The 27,958-nt window shown below is 32.6% G+C and overlaps 5 protein-coding genes across 6 annotated transcripts; all 5 read left to right on the top strand.

Annotated features, from left to right (window-relative positions):
* The first annotated feature begins 36 nt into the window (after positions 1-36).
* LOC113868971 (plant-specific TFIIB-related protein 1) lies at positions 37-2,599 on the top strand. The gene is made up of 3 exons (XM_027505013.1): positions 37-894; positions 1,081-1,239; positions 1,650-2,599. The coding sequence occupies exons 1-3, from the start codon at positions 310-312 to the stop codon at positions 2,400-2,402; spliced, it is 1,497 nt and encodes a 498-aa protein (XP_027360814.1). The 5' UTR covers positions 37-309; the 3' UTR covers positions 2,403-2,599.
* A 1,178-nt stretch (positions 2,600-3,777) lies between these two features.
* Positions 3,778-4,501, top strand: LOC113869600. The gene has a single exon (XM_027506018.1). The coding sequence runs from the start codon at positions 3,872-3,874 to the stop codon at positions 4,352-4,354; it is 483 nt and encodes a 160-aa protein (XP_027361819.1). The 5' UTR covers positions 3,778-3,871; the 3' UTR covers positions 4,355-4,501.
* A 2,375-nt stretch (positions 4,502-6,876) lies between these two features.
* LOC113869483 (proline-rich receptor-like protein kinase PERK4) lies at positions 6,877-11,989 on the top strand. Its single transcript, XM_027505813.1, has 9 exons — positions 6,877-6,925; positions 7,176-7,848; positions 8,815-9,345; positions 9,616-9,702; positions 9,800-9,870; positions 9,968-10,044; positions 10,490-10,634; positions 10,729-10,893; positions 11,453-11,989. Exons 2-9 carry the CDS (start codon positions 7,311-7,313, stop codon positions 11,681-11,683), a joined length of 1,845 nt encoding a protein of 614 aa, XP_027361614.1. The 5' UTR covers positions 6,877-6,925; positions 7,176-7,310; the 3' UTR covers positions 11,684-11,989.
* A 2,919-nt stretch (positions 11,990-14,908) lies between these two features.
* On the top strand, positions 14,909-19,288 carry LOC113869107 (sulfite exporter TauE/SafE family protein 3-like). 2 transcript variants are annotated; one of them, XM_027505255.1, is made up of 12 exons: positions 14,909-15,226; positions 15,323-15,482; positions 16,018-16,218; positions 16,592-16,656; positions 16,749-16,788; positions 16,897-16,958; positions 17,044-17,130; positions 17,403-17,453; positions 17,900-18,121; positions 18,225-18,318; positions 18,577-18,717; positions 18,810-19,288. In XM_027505255.1, exons 1-12 carry the CDS (start codon positions 15,008-15,010, stop codon positions 18,890-18,892), a joined length of 1,425 nt encoding a protein of 474 aa, XP_027361056.1. In that variant the 5' UTR covers positions 14,909-15,007; the 3' UTR covers positions 18,893-19,288. The 2 variants fall into 2 exon arrangements, with proteins under 2 accessions (XP_027361056.1, XP_027361057.1); XM_027505256.1 differs by having other exon boundaries at positions 16,749-16,787; positions 16,908-16,958.
* A 1,641-nt stretch (positions 19,289-20,929) lies between these two features.
* On the top strand, positions 20,930-26,996 carry LOC113869627 (ATP-dependent DNA helicase DDM1). Its single transcript, XM_027506055.1, has 16 exons — positions 20,930-21,021; positions 21,123-21,202; positions 21,603-21,863; positions 21,975-22,073; positions 22,445-22,791; positions 22,897-23,086; positions 23,211-23,386; positions 23,935-24,004; positions 24,085-24,274; positions 24,409-24,501; positions 24,584-24,678; positions 24,773-24,892; positions 25,765-25,884; positions 25,969-26,067; positions 26,151-26,261; positions 26,719-26,996. Exons 2-16 carry the CDS (start codon positions 21,131-21,133, stop codon positions 26,929-26,931), a joined length of 2,256 nt encoding a protein of 751 aa, XP_027361856.1. The 5' UTR covers positions 20,930-21,021; positions 21,123-21,130; the 3' UTR covers positions 26,932-26,996.
* Positions 26,997-27,958: the final 962 nt, after the last annotated feature.

Genomic DNA, 27,958 nt, shown 5'->3' on the forward strand with positions numbered 1-27,958 from the left:
CAGTGTAACACGGAATATCTGTATGCATATTACTTTATTAGAATTTGATTCAAGCTCATGTTCAAGCTCATGTTTGGATTACATTTTATTTTACGCCCAAATAAAAATATCTTAACCAAAATTTCTGGAATACAACATAAAACAGGCCAGGGAATGCGCAAGTTTGGATAGAGAAGTATTTGAAAAGCAAAACGAATTTAATTTCCAAGTATGCGAGTGATATGAGGCCCATTGGTGGCATTGACTGGATTGGATAGGTACAAATAAGGGACCAAACAAGCAGGCGCATTCAAGAAGCAGTAGAAAAAAATGAAGTGCCCGTACTGCACGGCGGCGCAGGGGCGTTGCGCCACCACGAGCTCGGGGCGCTTCATCACGGAGTGCACGTCTTGCGGGCGCGTGGTGGAAGAGCGACAATCGCATCCCCACCACGTGTTTCACCTGCGCGCCCAAGATAACCCTCTGTGCCTGGTCACATCGGATCTCCCTCTCCCCACCCTCCATCAAAACGACGAGGACCCATTCGAGCCCACGGGCTTCATCACCGCCTTCTCCACATGGTCCCTCGAGCCCAGCCCACTTTACCTTCAGTCCTCTCTCTCCTTCTCGGGTCACCTAGCCGAGCTCGAACGCACTCTCGAATCTTCCTCCTCCTCCTCTTCCTCTTCTTCCTCTTCCTCATCTACCGTCGTGGTCGATAACTTGAGAGCTTACATGCAGATTATTGATGTAGGGTCAATTCTAGGGTTAGATTGCGATATTTCCGACCATGCTTTTCAGTTATTCAGGGATTGTTGCTCCGCTACTTGTCTGAGAAATCGCAGTGTGGAGGCGCTTGCCACTGCTGCTCTCGTTCAGGCCATTAGAGAGGCTCAAGAGCCGAGAACTCTTCAGGTCATAACGTTTCTGCTGAATTTCTATTTATTCTGTTGTAATATATGTCTTCTAAATTAATATGTGCGTACGCGGAATGAAAATCAATGGTCATTTCTAGGGATTTGTGAATAATCGTTTCTACTTAACAAGCAGCATTTGCGTTTGCTGAACGTGTCTAACATTGCTGCTTGTGTGATATGGCAGGAAATTTCAATTGCAGCGAATGTGCCACAAAAGGAAATTGGGAAATACATCAAGATACTGGGAGAGGCTTTGCAGCTAAGTCAACCTATTAACAGCAATTCCATTTCAGTTCATATGCCAAGATTTTGCACTCTTCTTCAGCTCAATAAATCTGCTCAGGTACCTGCAATCGCTGTGAAATTTTACAGCTTCAACATTTTGAACATGTTGAAATGTTGCTATGTGCTTGCAAACAGAAGCCTTCGAATTATGCCATGATACAATTAGGTATATGTTTGGAATAACTGCTATGTGGATTTTTTTTTTCCCCTCTTTTTTGGGTGGGGAATCGAAGACAGCTTTCACATCACACATCTGTTCCCACATTTGCAATGTTCTACATTTTGTTGCTGTTTGTGTTCTTTTTATCAACCAGCAAGCTCTACAGAATAAGATTTTGGTATCGGTAATGGGTGCTTGTTGCATTGATGGACATTCAATTAGACTTGTCTAAGGATCAACTTAGGTGCATTCTTTTGCTCCGTTTCATGTTACAAAATTCTGAGATTGGCTCCTACGTTGTATTTTAGGAACTGGCTACTCACATAGGAGAGGTGGTGATCAACAAGTGCTTCTGCACTCGCAGGAATCCAATTAGCATCTCAGCCGCTGCTATATATCTGGCTTGCCAACTTGAAGACAAACGCAAAACTCAAGCTGAAATTTGTAAGGTAACTGGTCTTACTGAAGTCACTCTCCGAAAGGTGTACAAGGAACTATTAGAGAATTGGGATGATTTGCTTCCCTCGAATTACACCCCAGCCGTTCCTCCTGAGAGAGCATTTCCCACTACTATAATTGCTGCCAGTCGATCTTCAACAGCTAAAGTTGATGCTGTAGAGGTCATTTCATCTTTGGACTCAGAAAAGTTGCCAGAAATTAAACCCAGCAAACCTAATGAGATTTCAGTCATGGTTCACCAGTCCAGAGGAAAGGATGAGGCTGAAGGTAAAAGCAATGTTCGTGCAAGCCATTCCACACTGAATCAACAGTCAACATTTTGGCAATCCCAGCCTCCAAGTGGGACACACAATCATCAGAGTGTTTTACAAGGAATGGATATTGATGGATTGCAGTTTAAACAGCAACATCCTGAACACATGGCAGAGGACACAAATGGTGCTGCTAGCGGTGGCTCTCTAAAATCAAGCCAACTTTGCAGTCCTCCCGCTTCAAGAGCAAGCTCTGTTATGAGGCCGTTCTCAGCTCCCCCTTCATCTGGGCCTTCAAATGTTCGATTAGTTCAGTCACCTAAGATAATGCCGGGTTATCCGGAGCACTGAAGATCAATGAATGAATCTAAATCGTTGTGGACAAACAAATTGAGCCCGTTTCTTCTTATGTATACTATTGTATATATATCCTTTACGTCATTCGATTTGTTTCAGAGGTGTGAATTGTGCTGCGATTATTTCTAGAATCATATATCCCTCCTATTACACGCTTATAGTTGACTTGACACAAACTCGTTTCATACCATTTGATTTCTTTGTTCAAAACTCGGTAGATTACCAACAAATGACATAGTATTCCCATTTTAAAGGATAAAAGGGGAGCTTAAGTCCAAGTGCAGTAAATAAATTCTCAAAGAGGAACATAAGATTGTGTTTAGTTTTTAGGGGAAAAAAACGATGGAAAAGGACGGTTTATGTGCATCTGTGACATTTTAGACAAAAGGGAGAGGTTTTTATAAAAAAAATTTAATTCTATTATTTTAAAGTTTTTTTAATTAAATTTTTTTTATTAACTCTTCTTCCTTACTTATAAATTTTTTTTATTTAAGCGCCCCTAACCACAAAGATTGGTTAATGCAAATGACATTGGAAGCCATGCTTCCTATCTGAGTTCCAAGTGCAAATAGCAAAACTAGGGAAAAGTAAAGTAACTTACCCAAGAACAACTAAAATTAGTGATAGACATCCACAATACTGAGAGAACTGGTAAATAGGATGGAGGAAAATAGAATGTTGCCTAGTGCGGGAGAGAAGAGATATACTTTTTATCCGGTTTAGAGAAGAGAAAATATTTATTAATATGAAATTTCACACATACAATAAATATATTTAAATTAATAACTATGTTGTTTAATAATTTTATTTATATATTATCGTTAGTAATTATAGCATTTAATACTAAAGTATAATCAATTTTACTTTTGTTTATAAATTAAATTTATTCAGAATAATAATAATTTTCAGTTTATGATTTTTGGATTTTAAATCCATAACAATTGTTTTTCTTTTGTTTAATTATAATTTTTCTACTAGACTTTAATAATATAAAGTCATACAGATAACAAATATATTTTAACAAATAAATACATGTTATTTAACATTTTATCTATGTTAAATATACGTTATATTTAACAGCAAAGTGTAATTAATTTTACTTTTATATATAAAGATGGATGGTCGGGTTCCGGTAATAACATCTCCCACCTTAGATAAAATTATAGTAAATGTGAACTATATATATTAATAAGTTTATGTTAATTAGTTTTTAGTAAATAATTTTAACTTTAAAATTGACAGTGAGTTTACTGTAATGCTTATGTTTTAAAAATATTACAAGTTTGTCCAAATAAATATGTTTTAAAAATTTCTTATATTTATAAATCGGTTCTTTAATATAAAATTATTCAATTGCGCCTACGAGCATCACTGTCAAACAACACCAGCCCCTCGTTACAGTGTGCTCTACTTTATCACTTTCTCTCTGAGCGGCAAGTTTTTGTAGCATTGAAGCCTAAAGGATGCTACTATTGTCGCCAATATCAAGCTCCAATGTACCCACTAAGTACATGAATCAGCCACTTAGAAGGGCAAGGTCTCATATGGCACTGAAAATAGTGGGCATGGCGAAGGAGGGCAGTGACACGGGTAACGGCGTTACAGAGAAAGCAGCAATAGTGGGAGGATTGATCTCAACCCCAGTGATTGCATGGTCTCTCTACACACTGAAAACAACAGGGTGCGGCCTTCCCCCAGGCCCTGGTGGGTCTATTGGTGCATTAGAAGGAGTGAGTTACTTAGTGGTTGTGGGCATAGTGGGTTGGTCTTTGTACACTAAAACCAAAACTGGTTCTGGCTTGCCCAATGGTCCTTTTGGGTTGTTGGGTGCTGTTGAAGGTTTGTCATATTTGGCATTAGTTTCCATTGTTCTTGTCTTTGGTTTGCAATACCTTGATCAGGGTTTCATCCCTGCTCCTCTTCCTAACGATCAGTGTTTTGGTTAGGTTCTTTTGCTTTCCGATAGGATAATAAATGTATGTATTATGAGCCACTACTATTCTATCGTTCCACTTGTGGATATGGTGGCGCCATCTCTATGTCGTTTTCCACTACCTTTTGTTACAATATTATGACCGTAAATGCTAATTAATTGTTTTTTAACACTGTTTATATTATTTATGAATTAAAATTAGAGTTTTATTTTGATAATAAATTATTAATATTATTATTAATATTATTAAATTAAAATTAAAATCTTAATTAAAAAATTAATACTAAAAATATTTATAATATTATAACTACAAGTTTTCCTTATTTTGAACATGTTGGCTTTATTTGGATGGATAAATATTATGGGTTTAACGTAGGAATGTATTAAAAGTAATATTTATTATAATATATATATATATATATGTATTATATTTAAATTATAAATTGTAATAAATATTTTTAATAAAACTTTATTATTATCACTTATTTAAATTCGCTTTTAAAAACAAAAGTGATGTTTGAGTGATTTTTAAAAAGCGGAGAAATTCAAGTGAATAGTGATATTCTTAAAAAGAAATTATATTTATTCAGTTAATTTTATTTGTGTAATGAAGAAATTATATTTAATTTGTTCCTTATAAAGTAAAAAGGATTTTACGTGAAAGCGAGTTAGGAATTAAGAACATCTATATTGCTTAATTTATTTTTACAAATTAGCAGCCCTTTTATTTTTGTATCAAAACCAGAGTAGCTTGATGACTTGAACAAAATTAAGCACTTTGAAGACTTTGCAGCATATATCATACGATATAAACACATTGAAGGTTCAGTTAAGTAAGATTTTTAAAAGTCATTGATTATATAAAAAATCTTTAATGATAAATTCGTCTTATGTGCACGATTCAGATTGAATTCGCGTTCAGAATTATTAGTAGATTATATGTTGCTATGACTAACAATAATTACTTGGTTTAGAATTAAATAATAGTAGGTCTCGAATTTCATTAAAAAAATAATTTTTTTTATCAAATATAAATTTTATGAATTTAACTGGTTAATATTTTAAGATTGTATAAAATAAATCAAATTTATAAAATTTTACATAATTTAAATACTAATTAATATTTTATCAGCCTGCTGTATTTTAATATACGAAATACATATGAGTTTAATTTAAATATATTAACAACGTATTAAATTAAATTTATTATATATAAATTTAATCTAAACACACTAATATCTGATCTTTGATTGTGATATCAGTAAAATTTATATTCATGTATATTCTAATAATTGGTTAACAGTGCAAAAATTTTTACATTCACAATATATCAAAATTAAACTCATTATATATATCTATAAATATTTAAATTATATAAAATTTATATACATGTAATCTTCATAACAATATTATAATGATCAACTGTTGTATTATAAAACTTAATTTTGATAAAAGATAATAAAATATTACTTTATTAAATTTAACACTTAATTTCATATGATCTAAATTATATATACATAATCTAAAATAAAAATAATAAATTTTTTATGTTTTTATTTTTATATATACAAAATATTTTCTTTCCCAACTGGTCTAATATGACATGCTAGTCAATTTGGCCGCTAGTTGATATAATTTTTTTCAAGTTCAATCGCTGTTTGTACAATTTTAATTGTTTAAGGTAATACATTAAAATCTTTAAAGCTATGTATATACACAAACACAGTTATCAGACATATAATTTTTAACGCACTCTTCTTAATATATATTTTATTATTAAATAAATTTCACTTGAATTGTATTGATGAACATGTTTATTATTTAATAGAATCCAAATAAAATTTATTGATAATAAATAAACAATTGTATTAGAAGTATGTAAATATTTCTTTATTAAAAAACAGTAAATAAGATGTTGGCAATATTTTTATGATTGAAACACTAATCTTATAATATGTATGGCTCAATGCTCTAAAAAAGTATGTATTTGAGTTGGGTACTCCTCTAATTATTTTTCTTCTTGTTGTTTAAAAAATTGATAATAGCATTGCATGCATAGACTTGTGTGATGTTTGCTTTTAGTTTAATTAATTATCATCATTTTAAAGTTAATAATGCTTACATTATATAATAATTAGTAAGGTAATTTGTGAAGATTTATTTCTCCAAAAAAATTATACAAAATGATTTATTGGTACAAATTGTTACATTCCATTACATTGAAAACAAAGTATTTTAAATATTAAATTGTTATCTTTAGTTGAATTGTGTGTGTCTTTTGAGTTGGTAAGCTATTTCAAGGTAATGTGTTGTAAGTTAGCGTTGTCCTTTAAGCAAATTATGACCAAACATTGGATGACACAGGGAACACCAATCAAAAAATGGAAAAACCTATAACCGACTCAAACTAAGCAAGAGGTGGCAAGGCAAAGACAAAGGCATTGATTGAGAAAAGTAAAGGTCCTCCTTTCTTGGAGACCATTGAGAAAAAACAGCAACAATTTCTTTTGTATTGTGGACTTCTTAGCACGCAACAAGTTTTTCTTTTCTTTTTGTTGAGAACCCCTGCCAACCTTCCATTCAGGTATCTTTCCTCCATGAAAATAAGAAATATTCCTATTAATTTTCTTATCAGAAGCTGAGCAAGAAGACTTTAATCCCATAATATAGAACACTAAATTTTACAATCATGACTAATGTAAAATAAAAGCACCATAAATTATTCTAGTAACCCAGTTTTTTGTTTTTTGTGAAGGTTAATCCTGTCACCTTCATCTCCATGCATTGAGATTCTGACCATAACTTGATATCTTTTAAAAATCTTCGTTTTTTAGGGGTCCCAACCATTATCGGAAGAGCAATTAGGAGAAAAGTGGTGTTTCCGGCAACGTGGCTTTTTTTTTTTACACTAATCTTTTGGCCGGAACCCAGAATTAAGCACTTCATGTAATTCTGAGGAACGAAGAACAATGTCGGCCGCACCTCACAATTCTCCCGATGATTCAACCCCCGATAATGCAACACCCGATAACTCTACCCCCGATGACTCTGACAACTCATCTTCACCACCGTCATCATCACCACCAGCGTCACCACCACCACCACCATCACCACCGCCATCATCATCATCATCATCACCGCCACCACCACTGTCATCACCACCGTCATCACCACCGCCACCATCCTCAGGAAACTCCTCTCCGCCCCCACCAACATCAAACAATTCAAGCCCACCACCTCCCAGTTCATCCTCGCACTCTCCTTCTCCTCCTTCATCGACACATTCTCCACCCTCCTCTCAATCACCTCCATCTCCTCACAAATCATTAGAATCCTCACCATCCTCTCATAAGTCTAGTGGCGGAGACGATAGCAATAAGGCCATAATTGGAGCGGTGCTTGGGGTAGGGAGTGTTCTTCTTATTGTAGTTATTGTTTGTGTTGTTTGCTCCAGGAAGAAGAAAAAAAAGAATATGTACTATTATGGAGACCCTCCTCATGGAAAAGGTAATCAAACAAAGTTGTCATTACAACAATGATATCTATACACTTGCACTTTATTTTATCTCATTTTTTGGTCTGTTTCTTGTTATTTCGTCGTATCATCTATAACATATTTGTCTATTCTCTCTCTTTTTCTTTCTTTCTTTCTTTCTATCTTTCTCTTCTTCCTACCTCTTACACATTATTGAAAATGGACTGTATGATTAACATTAGTTCTATTATTATCTATTGCTTATCATGGAAAATGCTTCGTCTTGAACACTAAAAGAAATAAAACCGAATCAGAGATATGTGTAACTGTATATAATGTCACACATGATGTTGTTTTTTAAATGTTCAAATAATGACACTAAGTATTACGAATTATTAAAAAATGAGAAAGGATAAAATTATACTTTGGTGTTGTTCTTCGATCTAACTCTTCTACATTCCATCTTAGTAATTATTTATAATTCTAATTGAAATAAAATTAATAATTATCAAGTTAAAATGTCATTTTTTTAGTTGAAGAATGATAACAATTAAAAAGTACTTAATCAAACACAATATCTATGAACATAACCAATCAAAATTTAGGATAATATTAAATAATTTTAGTTACACCAATTCTTTTTTACATGTACTCTATTATTATTTCAATATATCTTAAGGTTTTGATTATTATATTTGTAAGCACTTTGTTAGAAAAAAAAAATTGCTGATTAAATAATTGCCATACATGTACCTTGTTATATTTTTGGCTTGCAAATGAGTTTTGTGTGAATGGTGTTGTATATTCAAACACAAAAGGCAATGCTACACTCATCGCACTTATATTAACGATATTAAATTTGGGATCCTTTCAAAATGTTTGTTTTTCTTTTTAAAGACAGTAACATGCCCTTTATTTGTAATTTTTCCCTATTGATTTTTGACAAAATCCAACTAATAACATGTTGATAATTAATGGTCTCTAAATTATGTACACAGGGAATAACTATTACAATAACAGTGGGCAACACCCAAATTATTATGGAGGTCCACACGGGGACCATGTTGTGAGAGTACAAAATGGAATGGGTCCTAATGGTGGCGGGTGGGGTGCACCACCACCACCTCCTCCATTAATGAATAGTGCTGATATGAGCTCCAATTACTCAACGGGGCCACCTCCTCTGCCTCCTCCCTCACCAAGTCTTGCTTTAGGCCTTAAAGGGGGTACTTTCACTTACGAAGAATTGGCAGCTGCCACCAGTGGATTTGCCGATATAAATTTGATAGGACAAGGTGGCTTTGGTTATGTCCATAAGGGTGTGTTGCCTAATGGAAAGGAAGTGGCCGTTAAGAGTCTAAAATCAGGTAGCGGGCAAGGAGAGCGAGAGTTCCAAGCGGAGATTGACATCATTAGTCGCGTTCATCATCGCCATCTCGTGTCACTTGTTGGATACTCTATTGCTGGCGGGCAAAGAATGTTGGTCTATGAATTTATTCCCAATAATACTCTAGAATATCACCTTCATGGTAAGTACTACATATACATTCTATGAGCTACTATCATTAAAGACTTTGCTTCTCAAGAGTAAATTTCAACCGAAAGACACTTACGAAACTATGGCCTTGAAAGTTGTATTTTTTTATTATAAAAATCAATAAAGAGAGAGAGAGAGAGAGAGAGAAGTTATACATAATTTATCATGTTATATGAAAGGAACTTGTAACACATGTTTAACATTTTAATCCTAAGCATCCCTTGTAAACAAGATTGCTAAAGTGTTCAATGGTGACATGTAGGAAAGGGTACACCAACCATGGATTGGCCAACTAGAATGCGGATTGCAATAGGATCAGCTAAAGGGCTTGCCTATCTTCATGAGGACTGTAAGATCCAAATTTCTCTCTAGTTTGATGACTTATCTTTTTATTCATTTTTCATTAGTATATTTTTCATTTTTGCTATATTTATGTATACACTTAGGTCATCCTCGCATAATTCATCGTGATATTAAAGCTGCAAATGTCCTTATTGATGATAGCTTTGAAGCAAAGGTACATCATATTTACGTATTTTATCTATTTATGTTCACGTATTTTACGTCTACAATTTATGTTATTGCACATGTTACCAATATTACATTTTAATCAGGTTGCTGATTTTGGATTGGCTAAGTTAACTACTGATAATAATACTCATGTATCGACTCGTGTCATGGGAACTTTCGGGTAATTCTTCTTCACCACGTGCTTTTATTCCTTCTGAGCAATAAGGATGATCATAGGTTGGACTGACCAAAACATAATGGGCTAGACTGAGTTGGTTTCTCTTATTTTTTGACATATTATCCGAATTAACTTTTGACCCAACTGTGAAGTTATGATGTGTTTGAATATAAAATTAGGGAAATACTTTATCATGTTCGTGTAGCATTTTTATTTTGCAGAAAAGGCCTTTCTTTTATTAGTACACAACTTTAACTTAAAAAATCACAAATTATACTTTTTAATAGTACTTTTTTATTTTTAAAAATTTGTCCAAATATATTATAGTATAATTAAGATATTTTTTTAAAAGGAATTTTTATTTGAGAAAGACTCATAGCTATCACACACAATTTTTAAGGACATTTATAGTAATCCAATCTGAGTCTATCATTGTTTGCTTGCACAGGTACCTAGCTCCTGAATATGCATCAAGCGGAAAATTGACAGAAAAATCTGATGTTTTTTCATTTGGAGTCATGTTATTGGAACTTATAACTGGAAAGCGACCTGTAGATCACACAAATACAATGGATGACAGCTTAGTAGACTGGGTTAGTATTATGTTCATTTTAAAACCCATTGTCTATCTTTCGACATTTTCCCCCTCGTTGTACTGAAACTTTTGGGAACATGGAAACTGTATAGGCTCGACCACTACTAACTCGTGGACTAGAGGAGGATGGCAACTTTGGAGAGTTGGTGGATTTATTTTTAGAGGGAAACTACAGTCCTCAAGAACTGCAAAGGATGGCAGCTTGTGCTGCTGCTAGCATTCGTCATTCTGCCAAGAAGCGTCCAAAAATGAGCCAGGTATGTATGTACGTACGTGTACGCGTGCATATAATTTCAATATAAAGTCTATGTCACCATTAATCAATGTTTAAAGTAAAATATATCAAGTAAACTAAACATAATAAGATAGTTTACTTTGTTCTATTCTTCTAAGTTTCATCTTTTTAAATATAATTAAAATGTATCTTTTTTAATACATATTTTTTATTTTATTTTTAAAATAAATCACACCCGCATAATATAATTATATATTATGTCTATCTCATTTTAACACATTATTTTCAAGTTATAGATGATAATATGTCATATTGACTATATTTTATTGTTTGAGATGACGAGTGGACAAAGTCAAGTTAAATGATATAGTTTTGAAGGGAACCAAAATATGTGTATTTTAACCTCAATTTTTTTATTATACCATTTAAACAAAGCAAACACAAAGGGAAATTTATATATTCTGTTGCATAATACAAATGCTATCTAAGATACAGACCTTAATTTATGGCATCCCATGTGACTATATTCAAGATGGAATGATAGTGATGAATTTATATATATTCACTTAAATTATGTGTAGATTGTGAGAATATTGGAAGGAGATGTCTCACTAGACGACTTGAGGGGTGGGGTTAAACCAGGACACACTGCTTTCACCCCTTCATCTTTGAATTCAGATCAATATGATACAATGCAATACAATGCTGATTTAGAAAAGTTCAGAAAAGCAGTGTTTTCTAGCCAGGAATATGGCACCACCAGCAGTACCTCTAGCGGTGATATGAGCGGCCAGAGGCATCAGCACTTTTAGGCTGCTGAATTAACGATATTAGCAATTCTACTATCGTTAATCACACACGTGAAAAGGGAGAAAATCAAGGGGGGTTTTTCTACTTTTTCTTGTTTAATTGATATGAGAAGTGAGAGTGTGAGATCTCATTTTGCAGAGAGTTGAGTTTGACGCCTTCGTTTGGGAGTGTGTTTAAGGCGCCAATCAATGTCACCTCCATGTTTTGTTCAATGTTTTTTTTATTCTTTATGGCTATTGCGGACTTGGGGACGTAGAGCAATACCTTTGAAATGGAGTCCTAGACATAATAATAATCACTCCTATTATTCATGGAACTTCTTGAATTTGGACTATATCTTCACATTTTTTATCAAGAGTTTAGTTTTGACGTAGGATCCATATATATCTATGCATATTTTATCTGCTGCTGTCGGCAAAACAAGTAAGACATGAATAATAAATTCATATATCTTACTATTTCCTCTATAATAACATAGGGTTTGGTTGAAAAAATTATATTTTTTTCATATTTTCTTTATGCCAGATTCAATATTTTGAAAAGAATAAATTAATTTTTTTTTCATTTAACTTTACCTTCTCCCAATATTGAGAATCTGAAGGAGAATGAAATTTTTAAACAAATTAGACAAAATTATCCTTAATTTAATAAAAATATTTAACCATCTTAAATAAACATATAATAGTAAATTCCATTTTTTTCATGTTGTCTTTCTTTAACATTAAACAACACCCATATAAAGTTTTTACTGTTTTAATACTTGACATAGACTACAAAGCTTAACATTTATTCAAAAAGTAAAAATACAGCTCTCTCACTTGAACGAATCTAAATTCATTTAAATGTTGAAGTTTGTATTAAAATTACAAAAAAATTCATATCCCAAACAATACATCTGTCCTCTCTATTAAAACTTCTTCCCACCCTCTCCTAACATACTCCGTTCTTGATTGTAGCACGTGTGCGAGTACTTAAAGCTTTAAAAACAACTATCCAGGTATGTACCAAAAATAAAATAAAAATTCAAGCTTAAAAAACTACAGGGCAGTTGCATACACGCAAAATTTGACACAAATGTGCCTTGTATTTCTATCTGAATTTGATGGTTTACAACTCTAGCAATTTCACTTGCTACTACATGTGCGAGCAGCAATACGCGACGAAAAAAAAAAATCAAAGGCTATTTGATTTGATTAAGGATGGGGTTCCATGCTGAAACCCAGTTCAAAGGCAAATAATATATATATATCATTAATTAATTAATCTTAGTTACTGCATCCTGCAGCTTGATTGACGAATGAAAACAGCATTTTGAAAACAGGGGTACCACTATAAAGATTCATGAGCATCCAAAAATGGAGTGCAAGCGAGATGAGGCCCAGAAAAGCCAAAATCAAATGTAGTTAGCATGAAGCTTCATTATATTGTAAGCTAGTTTAGGAGTACATGTTCATAACAACGTGGAATAGAGTGGTTACAATAAGATATTAAGTGTTTTCTTTATATTAAATTACTAAAAATTAAAAGGAAATGTTTTATTATAACTTTCAAAATATCAGAAAAGAAAATGAAAATAAATTAATGAGTAATGTCTTTTAATTTTCAACTGCTGCCCGTTCGAATATCCCTTTCTCTTACTGTTATTATATGTTTATAGTTTACACATACAATTTTTATAACTTTTTTATATCAATCTCTTATTATTGCATCACTTTTTTATTCTTACTTCTCTTTTTTTAATCAATCTTTCAAAGAGTATTTTTAAATGTATTTTCAAGCAAGAGTGTTTTTAAGAATTAGTTCCTTTTTGAGCATGTTAAGTTTTTCTTTTACATTATGAAGTTATTTATTCTTAATTTTTTAAATTTCATTTAATATAATAAAATACTTATTATGAATAATTGAAGCATTTACTCTTTTTTAAAATTTATAAATTTAAAATCTTCATATAATATACTTTAATTATTTATTTTAAAATTTGTTATTTTGATAATACTCTGCAGTGTGTGAAAAAAAATACTAATTGCAAAATAGTTTTGTGAAAGTAGAATTTATCATATTTATATCTCTGTCAGGAGAAATAGGATGAAATAATAAAAATATGAAATAAAATAAATTAATTTTATAGTTATCTAAATATTTTATAAAAAATTAAGTAAATCTTTTATTTTATTTTATAAATTAGTAAACAATAAACTAACTTCATCTGATCATACTCTCAGATTTTGAAAATCAATAGAAATATTAAATGAAATAAATTAAAATACATTTGATTCTAATTTAAATAATCCAAATAGTTGTAACTTTTTTATTCCACTCTTTTTCCATCGATCATGCCAAAATCATCTAAGCGACCGAATTATATATACTATCAAACAAATATAACGTTAATGAATGCTTCTTCCGTGAAGCTTCCTCCGGAACCGTTGGCTTGTTCTTGACGCTACATATGCTGAGGTACTAATTGTCAAGTGTAGTCTGTTTTTTTAACACCAGAAATTACTTTTGATAGCATTGTTTGTTATCGTTTCATGCCCATTTCGCCTTTTTGGGAAACTTCCATCAGTCCATTCTCCTTGAACAACGGCTTCCTAATTACTTATTTATCCATGAATAATGATATAGAATGATGAGGAAAAACTTAAAAAACAAGAGAACTTACAATTATGCGTAGAAAAACCAACATTTGAACGTAATAAACATTATTTACTTATTTACTCAATCAATTAAATTTTCTTAGTCTTCATATTTCGGTATTCTTTTAGCATAAAAGTGAGTTAACAGTTAATGAAAAAGCATTAACTGAATGGCATTTCTTAAACTATCAAGCACAATATATATATATATATATATATATATATATATATATATATATATATATATATATATATATATCCGTTAAAGATATCAAATAATTGGAGTGTCACAACCGTAAACACAAGCACGGTTTATAGTGCCAAAACACTTATACCGCCAAAATGTTAATAATGTATATTAATAACTGTTCAGGACACCGTTTAAGCACTATAAGGGGATTGTCTACAATAGTTCTATATTAAACTAATGGAATTTTCGAAACATGAATGTGAAAAAGAAAATAAGCACCCTCAAATTCATCTAGGATTTCTTTTTCAAATAAATAACATTATTTGATGGGGCAAAGATAGGGAGAGAGAAGTGTGCCTTCGTTATTATATATATAAAAACAGGATGGTGGTACTAAAGAATGCACTTTCAATTTTCACAATTTCCTTCCTCAGCCATACTTGTAGAAGCTAAGGGTTAAAAAAAAAAGGAACACACATTGTTCTCCTAGATTTCAAAACATGGCTACACAAGCGAAGCATGAGACATTTTCGATTGCTGCAACAATATGGCTGGCCTTGTGTATTCTTACAATGATCTGCAATGTCAGTTTAGCAGACAGAGTTTTGAAAGAAAAAGAATTTGGAAATGTTGTGGAAGAAGAAAGACGAGGAGTTCTAAAAGCTATGATGGATTTCTTATGGGAGAGTGGAAAGTCTTCCTATGAACCTGTTTGGCCGGTGAGTTCATCAAACACATTTATTTATATGAGTAACTTTGGTTATTTCTTTTAAAATGTGTTTTAACAAATGTGCATGGTACTGGTGGTTGAGCAGGAGATGAAATTTGGTTGGAGAATTGTTGTAGGATCAATCATTGGATTTTTGGGAGCAGCATTGGGAAGTGTTGGAGGGGTAGGGGGTGGAGGAATTTTTGTGCCTATGCTCGCTTTGATCATTGGCTTTGACCCCAAGTCCTCTACGGCCATTTCTAAGTGTTAGTTTTCTATTCTGGTTTCATTAATTCTTGCATGCTAAACACGATTAACTGAATCACAGTTATGTGTGGATGCATGCATGCTTTTCATCTTTATTTTTTGGAGTTCCAGTGACAATGAAGATATTTATTTTGCTAGATTGCATGCAGTGTCAGTATTATTCACAATGTCGTGCATTAAATTTAATATTAAACGTCAATTATTAGGACATCAGTTCATATAGAAAAATCAACCAAAAGATTAATTATCTGAAAAGGACTTGTAATTTAGACATTATGTTGATTTTCTTTAGTTATTGCAAACATAACTCCCAAAAATTATGATTTTTTCTACAATATTCAGAAATATACTCTTTGATGCAGTTCTCATTTTTCACCTCCATTTTTAAGACTCTAAAAAATGAATGTTCTCTTGTTATTACACCGGCACGTTGAACCCCTTGTGCTCTCAAAATAAGGAAATATATTTGCTTGGTTTATGGAAAAATTCAGTTTTTGTATTCTTCATATCATTGCTTTGATTTCATAACCGCAGGTATGATTATGGGTGCATCTATGTCAACTGTATACTACAATCTGAGGCTTAGACACCCAACACTAGACATGCCGCTTATAGATTATGACCTGGCTTTGATTTTCCAGCCTATGCTAATGCTCGGAATAAGCATCGGTGTTATATGCAATGTCATGTTTGCCGATTGGATGGTGACAGTTTTGCTTATCATCCTATTCATTGGTAATAATTATCTTATTAACATTTATCCTTTTTATTTTAATTAATTTTGTGTTTGAAACATGTATAATTTTTTACTTTAGAATTTGCAATTGAAAGTTTATCAAAAAAGTCTTTTGACAAAAAACTATTTATCACAAAATAATCGGCACGCATTTCCTGGGACAATGATATCTTCCTTTATCTAAATAAATTTCGGTAAAAGGTAACATTATGAATCTATCTTTCGCAGTCGACATAATTACATTATGGTATTTATCAGGGCTTCATAACCAGTTGATGCTACAAATGACATTATTTAGTTAATGTGATATCTACAATGCCTTATTTATAATTTCTTGGTTGCTAATACTGACTTGGAAATAATCGGTGGTAGCTACATCAACAAAAGCTATATTCAAAGGCGTAGAAACATGGAAAAAGGAAACAATGATAAAAAAGGTAAATTTACCTTATTGCGCTTCCTGAAATTTAGAAGTTCAGTCTCACTCCTTCAATTCAATGGTAAGAGTGCTGTGCTACTTGACTTGCAGGAAGCATCTAAGCAGTTGGAAGTAGAACCAAAACCTGGTGGTAAGTTCCTAAAATCCTGTTTATAATATTCAGAGAAAGTATTAACATTCAGAAGAAGTTATAGAAAAATCTCTTTAATATTTATTATTGGAACACCCTTTATTGCAGATGCTTCTGCCGATGACTACAAACCACTACCAAGTGGTCCAGCTAATCCACTATTTGAAGAGGTAATTCAAATCATTTCTACTTTGGAAAGTCTATCAATGATTGATTTAGCTTTATCCACTATATATTTATCACGTGTGCATGCAGGCCCCTATTCTGAAAAACATTTATTGGAAAGATTTATCACTCCTTGCGTATGTCTGGGTGGCTTTTTTCATTGTTCAGATTGTTAAGGTAATCAAACTATTACATTCTGTTTGATTTTCTGGTTCCAAGGTTTTTCAATTTAAAGCATGGGAAAGATGCAGTCACGACTCACTAGCCTAGACCCATTCATATAAGAAGTTAACTTGTTTGAAACTTCTTTATTTTTTTAATTTGAACCTGCGATACAAGTGAGTCCTTCCAGTAAATTGATGACACTTTAGCCTGCAATTGAAGATCATTTCATCGACAGTTTAAATTTATTGGGTTTTCTGATGTTTAGTGAATGCATTTCTATGCAGGAATACAGCAGGACTTGCTCCATCCAGTATTGGGTTCTTAATTTTTTGCAGGTGAGGTAACTTCTAATATGTAGTTGGAATTTTGGATACTACTGCATGTGAGATGAGTTTCACTGTTTCAGCACTGAATAGTAAATCAAAGAACATGACATAAAATTGATAGTAGAGCTATGTTTGCAAGAACTCGTGACGAAAACGGCTTGCCAGAAAAAGTATAAGACAAATGAACTCAAATATGCTACCGAAATGTGTCAATTCCAATAAGTTGGACAGAGAGCACGAGAGCCAACCTAAAACAGGACAATACGAGGAACTTACTGTTTAATTTTAGTGGAAACAATAAGTTGTAATCTATAGCATGCATCAAGACTCATTCTACTCAGGAGATCAGAGCATAAAAGCATATCGGTAGTTTTGAATTTTGACGTATAATTCTGCAATTAACATAATATCATGACACGCGAAGGACTAAATGAAATTTGATTTGCCAATTCAAGGTTCCTATTGCAATCTCTGTTACACTTTTTGAAGCCATAGGCTTATACAAAGGAACAAGAGTGATTGCTTCAAAGGGAAAGGAAATTACAAATTGGAAGATTTATCAAATTTGTCTCTACTGTTCCTGTGGAATGGCAGCGGGTATGGTTGGTGGATTGCTTGGTCTAGGAGGTGGCTTCATTTTGGGGCCCTTGTTTCTAGAGTTGGGAATTCCTCCTCAGGTACCCTCTTCACCATTCATGTGTATTTAATATCTTAAGGTTCCCAAGAACAATCGAATAATAAAAAAAAATAACTTCAACAAATGTGTGTTCTTTGTTCCAGGTAGCAAGTGCCACATCAACTTTTGCCATGGTATTTTCATCCTCCATGTCAGTGGTGCAATATTACTTTCTGAATCGCTTCCCAGTACCTTATGGTAAGTAGGAAATTAGGAATTAAAAACAAAAATCTAGAACGATCCATATATAGTAGCAAGTTTCTGGGAAGACAAGACAAACTCATTAAAGATAACACCTATGTGTACCATTCAAGACCTCCCACTAACAATAAGTACCTTATTTTCATTAACAGTAGGCTTTTTAGTTTTTAGTCTATTTGCTACTAAATTAACATCTAAAAAGTTGTGAAAATTGATGGTTAATTGTTATTGACTTTTTTATCCTCTTTGTTGCAGCTGCTTATTTTTTGTTGGTTGCTACCATAGCTGCCTTCATTGGCCAGCATGTGGTGAGAAAGATAATTGCAATTCTTGGACGAGCATCAATTATCATCTTCATACTAGCATTGACCATTTTCATAAGCGCAATTAGTTTAGGTAATCTATGTGATTTTAGTTGCAATCCAAATTTTTTGTTTCATCATTTCGTTTCTTTCAAGGATGTTTATTTCTTGAGTCATGGATCACAGGTGGGGTGGGAATAGAGAACATGATTGAGAAGATGGAAAATCAAGAGTATATGGGCTTTGAAGATCTCTGCTCCCAATCCTAGGTGTGTCTTGCAAGTATTACTGAATGGAATAACATTATTCAAATTGGTGATATTGTCACCAATTTGTCCATTTTAATTCAAGCAAAGAAAATATTGTGAGCTATATCTTATTTACCTTTATTATCTATTCTCCAATGGCTGGCTGCGTGGTATTTTTGTCATCTCAAAATATTGACGTGTATTTTACATTGGTTTATGAGTGTAGACACACCATGTTAAATTGTTTAGTAAAGAAAATTCGTAAGGAGTAATGTACCACGAAAACGAAGCAGGGGGCATCTTTATCAAATAATTTAGACAGAGAATGTGGCAGATCATGGACCATGAATGATGAAAAACAATTTTGTCTTGCAGATTATGGGTTTATTATACCCTGATGAAAGGGAACACATGTAGTCCACCGAAGTTTGTTTATGTTGTGATGATTCAGTTTTGTAGGTCATATAAATAATAAAATATTTGAGTATTATCAATATATATATATATATATATATTAGAGTTCCACTCGACTGGCGAGCCATGATAATAAAAAAAACAAAGTGAAAAAAGGTTCTGCTTTGCGTACTACAAATTCCTCTGGAAAAGCGAACTTTGGACTATTTTATAAAACATAATTTTGTTAAGAAAACCATTTGATAAAAGAATGTTGTTTTTATTTATTAACGGTGCTTACATTTAATGGAATGAATGACAAGCCAAAAAAAAAAAAAAAGACAAAGCACAGCACTGCTTTATATAATATATAAAAACCAAGAGTATGGTTATATGAAAAGTTTCATCACTTGTTAATGATACTTTTGAATTACGACTTACCAGTGATGTTTCCTGGAGTTTCACTTGACCGTAGATCAGGCGTTCTGAACGACGGCTATTTCATGTCGTTTCTCATTCAATCTTGAATCCCTCATTAACACTCATACAAAGTGTTTTTGAGTAAATAGTTTAAATAAACATTTTTATCTATAAATAATAAATTTTTTTCAATAAATTATAAATTATTTGTCAAATTAAGGTATTTAATGAGAAAAGGATAATTGTTGCAAAAATTGGGGGAAATTATAAGTTATTTTAAGAAATTTTTAATAATTTCTTTCAAATGTTCCATGATGCAATATTTATTCGAAAGATTCAAATATTAGCACACTCTAAGAATGTTTTTTATGGCAATACTCTCAAAATAATTTTTACTCTTTAGAAGTTATTGTGTTTTTATTAAAATAATTTGTTTATATGCATCTAAAGATATATAAATTTATTTTAATATTTAATATATATGTTGAAAATATAAATAAATATTACTTATAAAATTACATATTTATAAATAGTTTATTTATCTAAATTTGATATGTATAGTCAACATGCATATACGATCTCATTTAATAGTTTAATTGATAAAATTTAATGTTTATAAATAATTACAAAGCAAAATAATTCATTTGAATTAAAAGTTGATAAATTTTATTGAAAATTATAAAATTTAACACACTATTTATAGTTGATTATTTATTAATTTTCATTATACAAGAAAAACCGTTTATTAAACATGTGGGTAATTTGTTTAAGAAAAAAATGCGAGTTGAAGAAGTGGGATGCAACGAACCAAAATGTGGCTAACTAATCACAGCACGCGTCATCTCTTTTCATGGAATCTGGGAAGCAGCACACCGTTGGTTAGCATTTAGCTGCTGCACTGCACCCTACACCCTACACCCTACAAGATATGGGATCAGGATTCGGTGCGGTCGATGCGAAAATTGCACTGTGCATTTAGGTAAAATTTTGTATTTTCGTTTAATACAAAATCACGTAATAGGACGGTGAAGTTACTGAATCCGATCCCAAGATATGACCTTACTCTAGCCTTAAAACCAGTGCCAACAAGTAGGTCTTTTTAGTAAATAACCCAACAACCAGGGGCAACAATTCAACTTTACTTTCCCGCCCAAGCTCACGCCCCATTAAAATTAATTAAGAAAATTAAACCTAAAAAAAAATCCTCAGTTCTCGGCACCACTTACCCACCACTCTTCACACTGTTTCGCGGTCCTTTCACCTTCTCAACGTCTTTCAACTCTTCAACTCTACATTTCCATTTCCCCCTTCTTCCTTCACCGTTTTCTCTGTGCCAGGTATCATACATCGCAACCCTAACGCAGTTTCTTTTCATATTTATTTATTTTTGAAAGTTTGGTTCGGTTTTTCTAATACGGTTATTATGCTCTGCGTTTAGGGTTCGAAATGGAGGCGAAAAACATGGTTAAGAACGACGATCCTGCAGCAGAGTCCCCAACTTCGGTCCTCGAAGATGAGGTCTGTTCTGTGGATTCTTATTCTCGAACAATAACCGTTTTCTATCCGCTGTCGTTTTGAACAATAACGTTAAGAGTTAATATTGAGGATGTAGTTACTTCTCTAACACTGTCGCACTCACGCTCCATGTGTTTTTTATTATTTATGCTTTGTTTGGATATATGTATTTGAGTAGTGTTATGCAATGCAATGTAAACTTCAAATGAACGGTTGTTTTTAAGGAACCGCGTGATTGTTTGAGTTGATGTTGTCATCGTTTGGTGCTACAAGGTAGTAGTAATATTTATGTTGTTCTTGTTCTGCTGATAGGGGCTTATTTTGTTTTTGTTATTATTTTTGGAGGGAAATGGTTTTGATGTCTGTTATTCCCTATTCATTCTTTATTTTTCCAAATGGTAAGGATGTCTGTGGCATTAAAGAAGAAGTTAAGTCAGAGGAAGAGGTGATTGCTGATGTTAAAGATGATGGGTCCTCTCTTATATCGAGAACAATGGCAGAGGAGGAAGAGAAGTTGCTCAAAGCTAGAATTAATGAAGAGAAGGCGCAGTGTGAGGAGGCAACTGACCTCAGTGACACACAGTTCAACAAATTGGATGAGCTTTTAACGCAAACCAAACTGTACTCTGAGTTTCTACTGGAGAAAATGGATGACATCACACTTGTATTTTTACTCTCTTGTGCTCTTCTTTTTTTTTTTTTGTGACAACTTTTTACGTATGTTAATTTGTTGTTCTTGTTGCATTTTTGTGATGATTTGAATATTTTTTGCTAGACCATGGATGGACAAGAGAACATGGATGAAGAGAGCAAACCAGCAGCAAAGAAGCGGAGCCGTGGGTCTAAAAGAAAAGCAGCCTCACAGTGCAATACTGTAAGTACATTGTGCTCTGGTGTATCTATATATTTTTCATGCTAACTGGCAGGTCACTGTATGTCAGGTTATGTGTGTATAGAAGTTGCAAAAAGGAATGATGACCTTTTAGCACTGCTGAACTTTTTTGACTCCTAGTGAGAAGTGTCTGATTTGAGTAATGATATTGTTATCTTTGTGTACAAGAGCAAGTTGGTCAGATATTGTTTGAACATTGGTTTAAGCACATGAACAACATCCTTTCTCTCTCTTTACTTTCAAGGCAAAGTTTAATGTGCTTTTTTCTACTATCTTCTATTAATTAGTAATAATCATATGTAACTTGAGTTATTTTAATCAATAATGTGCTATCATGTTTGAAATAACTTTAGAGGAAGGCCAAAAGGGCAGTTGCTGCAATGCTTACGAGATCTAAAGAAAGTGAGAGGACTGAAGATATGAACATGAGTGAGGAGGAAAGAATTGAGAAAGAGCAGAAAGAGCTCATGCCTTTACTGACAGGTGGAAAGTTGAAGCCTTATCAGCTGAAGGGTGTAAAGTGGTTGATTTCATTGTGGCAAAATGGGTTGAATGGGATTCTCGCTGATCAAATGGGTCTTGGAAAGACAATCCAAACAATTGGATTTCTCTCACATTTAAAAGGGAAAGGTCTGGATGGACCATACATGATAATTGCTCCTCTATCAACCCTATCAAATTGGGTGAATGAGATTTCTAGGTAGACAAGAAAATGATTTGTTAATGATTATTGTCTATTTAATTATTATATTATTATGCTATGCTTTTGCATTTTGATTTTTAGCTTTTGAATTAATGTAAACAGGTTTGCACCATCGCTCCATGCCATTATCTACCATGGTGACAAGAGACAGAGAGATGAGACTCGGAGGAAACACATGCCTAGAACAATTGGCGCGAATTTTCCCATTGTCATAACTTCTTATGAGGTTGCCTTAAATGATGCAAGGAAACATCTGAGGTTGTACAATTGGAAATATCTTGTTGTTGATGAGGTAAATAATTTATTTTAATGTGTAAAATGCTTTCCATTTAGCTGCCCTTATTGACCCTGCAATACTAAAATAATTAAAAGTCTGTATGCTTCTGTTGTTCTAACTAGATTTTTGTCCATTGTAGGGACACAGACTCAAAAACTCGAAATGCAAATTAGTGAAGACATTGAGATACATAAATGTAGAAAACAAGCTTCTTCTAACTGGGACACCTCTTCAGAATAACTTGGCAGAGCTATGGTCTCTGTTGAACTTCATTTTACCTGATATTTTCTCATCCCTTGAAGAATTTGAGTCATGGTTAGTATCCTTTGCTTATTGTTTATTTAAGATCATGCTTTTCTTCTTTCCTCGAGTAACCTCTGATGATATGTCAACTCTGAATTGATTTTGTTAAAAACTATGCCTGAAAATGTTTGATGTGTTTTATATTGAACAAATGAGATCTTTTTATATAAAGACTTGCATCAATATCACTTAGCATATTGAAGGGAAACAGTTTGGCTGATTCCATTATATTTCAATAAGTTTTGATCAGTTTGATATTGTTTAAGTTAATTTATAAATTTTCTTTCAATCACTACTAGATATTTTCTCAATTTTAATGTCGTTTTCATTTGAATCTGTCTAGTTCTGCCCCTAGCCCCATTTCTGCTCAGTTGTATGAATTTTACATAGGCAAAGTCTGCTTTTCTATAAAACCTAGTTGTTGCTTAGGACTTTGTTTTGCTCTTTTCTATATGATCAATGGTTTTTCTGTCATTTGACAATATTGGTTTTGGTTTTATGCAAAACGAAAAACTGCATGTTTTGTTTTAATTTCTTCTATGCAATTAAACTCCTTGTAGGTTTAATCTGTCAGGAAAGTGTAGTAATGGATCAACTAAGGAAGAACTTGAAGAGAAACGAAGGACGCAAGTATGCACACTAAGATTGGTTTTGTGCTACATGTCCATTCTCATATAAACTGGAAGGCTTAATGAATTTATCACATGCAGGTAGTAGCAAAACTTCATGCCATTCTTCGACCCTTTCTCCTACGAAGAATGAAGTCTGATGTTGAGATTATGTTGCCACGGAAAAAGGAGATTATTATCTATGCAAACATGACTGAGCATCAGAAGAATTTGCAGGATCATTTAGTTAATAAGACATTAGGGAACTATTTACCAGAAAAATTGTCAATTAGTAAGATTTGCTTCCAATTTTTGCTCTGAAAACAAAAAGTGTACTTGCAGCTCATGTACTTGTACTCCCAGTTATGTGGGTTTTTGTCTATGAAATTGTATTAAACAGATCTGTATTATAATTCTTTGTTGTAGGATGTGCTGCAAGTAAGCTTAATAATTTGGTTATTCAACTTAGAAAGGTCTGTAACCATCCAGATCTCTTGGATTCAGCCTTTGATGGTTCATGTGAGTATCGGGAAATAGAATGGCTTTACTGATTTCATGATCTATTATTCTTAACTAAAGCTGTCTATTGCTTTCTTGATAGATCTATATCCTCCTGTAAATGAGATAGTTGAACAATGTGGAAAATTCCATTTACTGGATCGATTGTTGCAACGTTTATTTGCAAGGAATCACAAAGTATGCTTTACAATGCTGTGTTAATGGTTTTCTACTTTCCCTTTTATTACCAAGCTGCTGCTTATATGCACTTGTATTTTCTGATTGCTGTCAGGTTCTGATCTTCAGTCAGTGGACTAAAGTGTTGGATATAATGGATTATTATTTTAGTGAAAAGGGCTTTGAGGTTTGCAGGATTGATGGTTGTGTGAAACTGGCTGAAAGAAAAAGACAGGTTTGTAGCAGTGCATGATTAACATCAGATAATTCATATTACTTTTTGGTCATATGGTTTTGAATACTTGATATTGCATTACCTTTCGTGTTCTTCTATATTACTTTCTTTTTGTTATATGACATTTGAAGAGTCAGTTTCCTGGTGCATTTGTTTTAAAAAAAAAGGATTTCTTTTATTGAAAAAATGATTAAAATTTATAGATATAAGTTTTAGGGGAAAAAATCCTAAAATGTTCATGTTTTTCTTAAAAGTTAGCTTCTAAACAAAAATGCTAATCATAAAGGAGAATGGTAACAAGTTTTTAGAGCATTGGCTAGGGAGGAACAAAAACTAAAGTTTTTATAGATAAGTGTTACCAAAATACTCCCACTGTGATTTTTAAAGAGAAACTTTCTATTTATTGATTTTTACACCAATGCTCTTAGGGAACTCATTATCAAGACCCTGTGATGAGAGTAATTTTTTTTCAAAGCTTACACATGCATCCTAAATATCCAAGAGATTTATTGTTGTCTGCTCCACTTGATATCTTAAATTTATTATTGACAGGCTTTTGCTTTCTTCCTTTATCAATCAGTGTATCAATATTCCATTAAAATGAAGCCTTATTATTAGCCATTCCCATTATAGTTAGTGTAATATTTTTCATGAAGCTTTGATTGAATGCTGTCTGTTTGGAACTGGGATTTTTGTTGCATTATACTTTTGTTATCATTAGCTAATCTCACCTAGTGGGATAAGGCTTTGTTGTTGTTGTATACTTCTGTTATCATCTGTTCTATTTCAGAATGTTGTTTTGAGTCACTAATGATGGATTGAAGAGGCTGAATTTAAATATAGTTCATTGGTAATTCTTCTCCCATTATCAGATTGAGGAATTCAACGATGTAAACAACGATTGCAGAATCTTTCTTCTTTCTACTAGGGCTGGTGGATTGGGAATTAACCTCACAGCAGCTGACACTTGCATTCTTTATGACAGTGATTGGGTACTTTTAGACATTTTCCTCTGAAATTTTATCTATTTGCTTAATGATTTATTTTTAATCTGCATGTGTTTTGTGGTATTCCAGAATCCTCAGATGGATTTACAGGCCATGGATAGATGTCATAGAATAGGCCAAACAAAGCCTGTTCATGTTTATAGGCTGTCAACAGCTCAATCTGTAGAGGTACTTGGAAATGTATATTGAGCTCAATCTAACGTGACTGGGTGGTTTATTATAGAGATGGTTATGACAAAGTATATTTGCAGGGTCGCATGTTAAAAAGAGCATACAGCAAATTGAAACTTGAGCATGTGGTAATTGAAAAGGGACAATTTCATCAAGAACGTACAAAATCTGTTAGTATGAATGACCTGGAGGTTTGTACTTTAGCAGTTGCTTTTTATATTTGGTCTACCACGTTTTGATAGAAGTAGATATGGATTTGTTGTCAACTGTGTCAACATAAATATGATGTTAAAAGATTTTAGTTATCAACTTAATATAATCCTATTTAAGTGGCCAAAAAATAGTTGAGTTAGCTGACTAAATGAACATGAAAATCTTTTAAATGATTATTTAGTCTTATTAGTCCCATGTATTAAAAGCTAATACACCTTCAATTGCAAATTACTAAGACTTTGTAATGATTTGTTTCGTAAGCTCTTGTCTTGGGTTGTGTTGTATCCTTATTTGTTTAGGGTTAATCTATTAGTTTAAATCTAAAATTTACTAGAAATAGTATTTGGTCCTGTTGTCATTTTTACCATGAGAATTTATTTGTTTGATAGTTCTTATCATGTTTTAATTCAGAGTTTGTGCACGATTTAATTTTAGGAAGAGGATGTTTTGGCATTGCTTCGAGATGAAGAAACAGCTGATGATAAAATGATACAAACAGATATAAGTGATGAAGATCTGGATAAGCTCTTGGATCGTAGTGATCTTGTTTTCGATGGACCAGCCAGTACTTTTCCCCTTAAAGGGCCTGGGTGGGAGGTGGTGATTCCAAGTGCAACGGGAGGCGTGCTTTCTACTCTGAGCAGCTAAATTTCTTATCACTATATAATTTGAATGGCTACATAGAATTTGAAAAAATTCCCTTTTGGGGTATGTGAGATCTAATGGGTTTTTTTTCGAGAGTAATGCTTTTTGAGGTAATGTCCAGGAGGTACTGTGTAGCTATGTCTTTTCCGAGTTGGAATTTAGCATCCAACTTGTGACCTATTCAGTGGAAAAAGTGACTATCATTCGGTAGTTTCTCTTGGAATTATTTTTAACGCGATGTTATATAAAACTTTGATTTGACAACTTTGACTAATAAATCAGTACAAGATATTTAGAAACCTTAAATAGGGATTTCACTCTTAATTTGAGGTTAGCTAATGATTAAGATTCCTAGTTGGCTTAATATTGGTGAACTCTTCTAAATTTGCTTTTGGTTTATTCTTAATTCACTAAATTGTTTTACACATCGTGAATATTGTTGCAAAGTGCTGCTGCATCCCGGAGTTTTACAATGATCGTATTTATCTTGCATAATGAATGATAATCTTACTAAATATTTTTAATGGTACCTAACAATCATTATGTAAAAGTTTGTATTGAACTATTCAGTATTTTTATTTTCGATGTTTATTATGTACATTATTTCCAGTACGGAGTCACTTAGTAAAATGATTTTTTTTAATAATTTTTTCGGTGGAATTTAAAAAAAAATAAAATTAAAGTGAACTTAATGAAATATATAGTGAATTGATCATTCTTTTATATCGCTTCTATTTTTGTTAGTATGTGATTTTTTTATATATTTTTTATTATTGTTTGATTATTATAAGAGTTTTGTTAATCATTTCTATTAGAATATTGGTGATGGGTTCAATAAAAAGTTTTTTCAAGTCGTGTTAAAACGCATTAAAAATATATAAGATTATGTTTTAATGGTTTCAATAAAATATTTTATTTTTATTCTTAATCAATGCCTTAATTTGTTAGCATTGCCGTTATTTTATTTTATTTATTTAGTGTTTTTTAGTTGAACTTTTTGAATTTTTGTCTAAAATGTTTAAATGTAACT

This window comes from Abrus precatorius, unplaced genomic scaffold (genome assembly GCF_003935025.1).
Source record: "Abrus precatorius isolate BTA unplaced genomic scaffold, Abrus_2018 Scaffold6, whole genome shotgun sequence".
Lineage (NCBI taxonomy): Eukaryota > Viridiplantae > Streptophyta > Magnoliopsida > Fabales > Fabaceae > Abrus > Abrus precatorius.